The sequence below is a fragment of the Sebastes umbrosus genome, chromosome 12 (genome assembly GCF_015220745.1).
Source record: "Sebastes umbrosus isolate fSebUmb1 chromosome 12, fSebUmb1.pri, whole genome shotgun sequence".
In the NCBI taxonomy this organism is placed as follows: domain Eukaryota; kingdom Metazoa; phylum Chordata; class Actinopteri; order Perciformes; family Sebastidae; genus Sebastes; species Sebastes umbrosus.
The window spans coordinates 10,907,001-10,913,000 of NC_051280.1; the positions used below are offsets into that span (position 1 = coordinate 10,907,001).

The window sequence follows — 6,000 nt, forward strand, 5'->3', positions numbered from 1 at the left end:
CGTAAATTGTGAACTTGTTTTTGACTCTGTTGAAATTGCCTCAAGGCCACACACACAAAAGCACATGCAAAACTGTGCATACAAACACAATCAGTCAACACCATAAAACATAAAACTCACTTCATCATCATCAGTTTTATTTGTGCTCAGAGTTTGGTCTACAACACAATTTCCAGCACCGAAACTGATTATCATATGGACCCAAAACCATTTTAAAAAAAGGAAAAGAAAGAAAGGCACCATAAATATATAAAAAGGGGTAAATGTGTTTTAACAACCAGGAATAAGAGTGAAATTACAGAGATGGATGGAATGTAGAAAATATCTTTTTGTTTTTTTAATTGTTTGATGTTCTTCTTGGCAGTTTACAAGCAATTGAGCTCCTGCATTGTTTGGTCCAGGACTCGTTGCATTCCTAAGTTTTCCTCTTTTTCTTTCGATAGACGCTCTGCAATAAAAAAGTAACAGCAGATATAAAATGCAATCGCTATGTCAGTGAACAGATTATTGATCACATAAGTGCAATAGGTAAGCTAATACAATTTTTAGAATGGCCAATAAATATAGAAACTATTGAATGTTACAGCTAATGAAGTGTACCTTCTAAGTCATCTATGGTCTTTTCCAGCTTGGTCACTGTCCTCTCTGCGAATTCTGCACGGGTTTCCGCCTTTGAAAAGACAATAAACATATTATAATCATCCCGACACAGTTTCCCTCAGAGAATAGAGCTCGAGCAGACATGAACTTACCTCCTTAAGTCTGTCATTCAGGACTTTAATCTCCTCCTCATCTTTGTCTTCTTTCTCAGAGTACTACAGAGACAGAAAAGATAACCATTTCAATGCCAAAACAATAAATATCACAATGTTTTTATTTGTCAAAATGTATAGCTCCATCATTCCATTAGTTATTCACACTCAATATCTATGTTGTACACTCTATTGATAAACATGTTACAGGTGAATTGAATGTAATAAAACATCAAGAAGCTCTGCTGCTCCGGGGGAACAGCTGAGTAGTCATACTGAGGTTGTTTTAAGGTCAAACAGCAGGCTCATAGAGACGAACATGCACGCATAAACTGGTCCTTGTTGTTTATATGTTGTTTGTTTCTTTATTATTACTTCTATGGAGGCAGCTATATGATAAGACAACATGTCATGTGTCATATCATGTGTTCAAAATCTGAGTCCAAGACAAATTTCCCCATGGGGACAATAAAATTTATCGTATCATATCGTATCGTAGGGCATCGTAGAGCGCCGCAGCGCATTGCGTCATATTGTGTCATATCGTGTCAGACTGCGTCGTACTGTATTGTATTGTGTCGTATCGTATTATATCATATGGTGGCGTGTTGCGTCATATTGTGTCATATCATGCCGGATTGCGTTGTTTCGTATTGCATTGTGTCGTATTGTCTTGTGTTGTATTGTCTTGTGTCATATCGCGACGTATCGTGTCGTATTGTGTCGTATCGCATTGTAACGCATTGCGTCATATTGTGTCGTGTCGTGTCGTGTCGTGTCGTGTCGTGTCGTGTCGTGTCGTATCGTATCATCCAGGAGAGATTACCAACACTTACCTTATCAGACTGAGCCTCTAGCGACTTGAGGTTGTTGGTGACATTCTTCAGCTCTTCTTCCAGGTCGGCACACTTACTGCATGAATAGAGGAAATACATTTAAATTTTCTGAATATGTTTGACCTTTTACCTTGGTAACAACTGAACGATGCCCGCAAGCATTCATATAACTTCATCGATTTGTGCTTACAGTTCTGCAGTATCGGCCCTCTCTTCTGCTTTCTCCAGCTCACCCTCAAGGATCACCAGTTTACGATCAACCTGACGTTAAAAAGATGTAAAATCACAGTTGAGCAAAAACAAGAAATTACATCGTGAAAACCGAAAGTCAGCTGAAACGTGACCTCCGCGTCCGCACCTCGTCCATTTTGCGTTCCGCGTCCTCAGCGATGAGTTTGGCTTCTTTGAGCTGGCATTCCTGGATCTCCATCTTCTCCTCATCTTTCATGGCTCTGTTCTCGACCACTTTTATGCCTCTGGTGATCAGAAAGACAGACAGGTTTTAGTTCAACAACACCACAAATAGCACAGCACAAATAGCTGCAGGCTGCTTCTGACTATATGTTTGTGGTTTTGTGGTTTCAAGTCCCAACATTATGCAAATGCTAAGACTCTGTTTTGCACCTTTTACTACAATGAGCTCATAGTTATTGTTGTCACTGGACATACCAAACTGACAAAAATAAAGTCTCGACAGGAAAAAAAAACCAAGTATGATCTTGTTCTCTACTTATTTTGTATCTGTATATAGCTTTAATTTAATTTTAATTAATAGTTTAGCTTCTTTATTTCCTTTGCTCTAATTCTGTCTTTTTGTATATGTATCTGGTCTGTTTCTTGTGCAGCAAACACCTAATAAACACCTAATTTCCCTCTTGGCGTTGTTTTATTTTATATTTCCAGAACTAACAGCTCTGCCACCTTGTCCACTTCATACAATTCAAACGTGTCCATCCCACTCATCCTATGAAGCTATACTTCACTGCTCCCAACCAATCAAAACGTGGGCAGATTTGGGACCTTCAAAAAAAGCCATTAGATAATCATTTTCCAGTCTTGTATCTGATGGTATGTCTACAATTGTATTAATGAATGCATTATGACCGTTCATTCTCACCTTTCACTCTCATCTGCAGCCTTCTCAGCCTCCTCCAGTTTCTGCAGGGCTGTGGCCAGTCTCTCCTGAGCGCGGTCCAACTCCTCCTCCACCAACTGGATCCTGCGGTTCAAAGATGCCACATCGCCCTCCGCCTACACCAACACACACACACACAGATAGAAAGAGAGGTCACAGGTGAGAGGTCAGCCAGGAAACAAGCTGCTGCCACAAGAGGAAGGATACTGTTGAGGATGGCCAAAGCTGCACATTGAAAGCCATCTATAAAGGTTATATTGGTTTTGAGTGTAACGTCTCATTAATACTGCAGTAAGGTTTATCAGTTTATGTATACTTCTTGAAGTCAAATGGTCTCAACATTAAGAGCTGGGTATCGATGGTTATTTAATTATGCCTATCAGTCTTGTGTTCAACATATTATTTTGGCCTATGTTTTTACGTTTTTATTCTGTATTGTTTTTATCTTGATGTTTGCACTATTTTAACTTATGTAAAGCACTTTGTAACTATGTTTGGAAAGGTGCTATACAAATAAAGTTTGTTATTATTATTATTTATTCTCTGGGCATGCATATATCCCTGTTTTCTTTTTTCCTCCTATCCAATGAGTCAGATTTCTTCCATTTAATCAATTTCACTCTCAACAACAACCATGATGACTTCTGGACTTTGCAGCTTGACCAGATACTTTGAAAACTGCTGACGCAGAATAACAAGACTGGCAGCAGACTTAATAACCCTGACATATCTGAAGTGATACAGCTGTTGCACTGCAAACCCATGTATGTTTGGGAGACAACAGATTGCTTCTTCTGAGGCCTGCTTCCTGTTTCCTGATATCACAGATAAACACGTCTGCTCTTTTCTTCCTGTGTGGAGGCTGAAGAAGAGGAGGAGGAGGAAGGCGCTCCTAATTCCAGATATATGTGTCAAATGTTATTCAGACAAAAAACAGAACAAAGACTACTGGATGCTTTGCCAAACAGGAACAAACCATTGACATAATTCGGGGGGGAAATCCAAGCTTTAATAAAACGTAATAAGCCCGCCACACCTTAATATTTAAACCAACACTGACTATGGGTGTAATAGGCTACTGAGAGTTTCTCTCGTTGTATTCGTAGGTGTTTGAGAAGATCTAGGGCGGGTTCAAGTTAGATAACACAGCCGAACAAAAGTCTGAGAGGGAATGTCGCTACAGTGATGATCCCAACTTCCCATACATGTCTAAAACGACCACATTTACGCATTACAAGATAAAAACAACAAATCTACTATTGGGTTTGGCAGGAAAAGTTTGGAATTCTTATTAGAGCGTTATCATCATTATAACGCTACACATTGACACTTTGCGTTCTAAATTCTTTACAATCCTGCACTAAATGTGCTCAATAGGTGTGTGATAGTAAAGATAAAGTACTGAAGTTGGATAAATGAACCATTATCTCACTTTTTCGCGGCATTCCCGTTCACAGTCCAACACCCTTTGTACTTCCAGAGCACGGTCTTCTGCGTCATCAGCCTGTTGCTGGAGAGTCTGGATTTTCTTCTTCACCATCTCCATTATGTCTGCTACTTTTGTTCTCCTCACAAAAACAAAGAAGGAGCCCGACAAATGTAGCCGTCTAGATCGAACTAGATGTTTCCTTTAAAATGTTACAAAGTTGCTAACTCCGAGGAAAACTCCTTTTCTCTCGAGCAGGAAGTCAGTCAGGGCTGGGATGGGGAGAAAAAAAAGGGCTGGGAGTTTTCAGGAAATTTATGGCGAGATCCTCCAATCCTGTTGAGAAGCCGGTCCCAGATGACATCACAGGGTTTTAGGAGGGGAAGGCTCTGCTCTTTTCCTCCACAAAGAGGTGTGTGAAGTCAGTGTGCAGAGGCTGTCTATTGTGGACTTATATGGCAAATGTAAGGTGTTGCTTAGGCTGCATTCTTCTGCTCTGATCGAAAAGGAGGAGGGCACAGAGATCACCTGATTCATCTGTCTGATTCACATATATGTGACTAATGTGAATCATAACTTATGATTATATGGTTGTGTGAGGAAGGGGAAAGAGAAGACAAGTATGAATGTGTGAAGGAGCAATAAGAGGCAAGTTGTAAAATGTGTAGAAATCAGAAGGTCCAAAGATTATGGATCATGGCAAACCTCTCGACTGTCTTCTTTTATTCCTTTGTTTTGTTGAGACATGTCAGGATTCATTTCCGGGTTGTTAGTTTCCTTCTACATTGTGGTAGCAGACTCAAATTAGGAGTTTTGTGTAAATTGTTTCCATAGTGTACAGTACCTGCCTGTGTTTAATACACAAAAAGGGATTTTCAAATTCAATCTCATGGCAAACCTCTCGACTGTCTTCTTTTATTCCTTTGTTTTGTTGAAATCATAGGAGCCAAGGGACTTAAAGATTGTGCCCTTATAGTTTCCATGATTATAACTAGACAAATAACCCTCATAGCAGGTTTTGATAATTATATTTTCTGAATGTCACTCTGCTGCTTTGTTTCATCACTCTAGAAAAAAACTAAAATATTAAAGCGAGTGTAAGCAGTAGAAGCAACACAGACTGAATGTAGAAGGCACTTAATGCAATGATTCTTGAAAACAAAAAGTAAAAGTGTGAATGTGTGAAGGAGCAAGAGGCAAGTTGTAAAATGTGTAGAAATCAGAAGGTCCAAAGATTAACTTGTGGAAGAGGAAGAGGGAGGGTCAATAAGTGATAATCCTCTTCAACAGGGGTTGTTGACCTGCAGCAGCCTGGAATGTAAATTGATTTGGTTGCAGACATGATGACCCGCAACCATAGGGTGGCGACACATTCCTTCTTCTGCCTCCTCCTCCTCCTCCTCCTCACTTTCCAGAGCAAAACCTGTGTTTATTTTCTCTTTCTGTCCTTGTGTACACATTTACAGCATCCCACATAGGCTGTGTGGAACACATTATAGAAGAAGTAGTGGTGGACAGATCTGTGGTAGGGCTGCCCCCTCTTCATCGATTAATTGTTTTTTTATGCTTCTTTCATGCTGAATTTCCAAGAAATTTATGGCACATCTCTGATAAACACAAGATTTAAAGTGGTGCTTTTGTGTTATTATTTATTTATTATATAGTTTCACAGATCTGTCATTAAATCAATTAATCGGTTAGTCGCAAAATTGTATGGTAATTGACCAAAGATGTCTTTGGCCGAGGACAGCCCTAATTTTGAGGCTTTAATATACAGAATTGATTATTGATTTTTTTAATGCTTTTTCCATGCTGGATGATTTATTTCCAAGAAACTTATGAGCACATCTC

General features: G+C 39.5%; 1 protein-coding gene across 1 annotated transcript; it reads right to left on the reverse strand.

Moving 5' to 3' along the window:
• Positions 1-116: 116 nt before the first annotated feature.
• LOC119498351 (tropomyosin alpha-4 chain-like) lies at positions 117-5,745 on the reverse strand. The gene is made up of 8 exons (XM_037787159.1): positions 4,156-5,745; positions 2,706-2,839; positions 1,947-2,064; positions 1,779-1,849; positions 1,589-1,664; positions 753-815; positions 601-670; positions 117-448 (listed from the first exon to the last, which is right to left on the reverse strand). Exons 1-8 carry the CDS (start codon positions 4,267-4,269, stop codon positions 366-368), a joined length of 729 nt encoding a protein of 242 aa, XP_037643087.1. The 5' UTR covers positions 4,270-5,745; the 3' UTR covers positions 117-365.
• Positions 5,746-6,000: the final 255 nt, after the last annotated feature.

Excerpts from the sequence above, each read along its gene's own strand:
- LOC119498351 (XM_037787159.1), bottom strand. The coding sequence starts at position 4,269 with ATGGAGATGGTGAAGAAGAAAATCCAGACTCTCCAGCAACAGGCTGAT. Across the intron at positions 816-1,588 it reads TAGAGGCTCAGTCTGATAAG|TACTCTGAGAAAGAAGACAA; the intron begins GTAAGTGTTGGT and ends CTGTCTCTGTAG. Across the intron at positions 449-600 it reads GACCATAGATGACTTAGAAG|AGCGTCTATCGAAAGAAAAA; the intron begins GTACACTTCATT and ends TTTTTATTGCAG.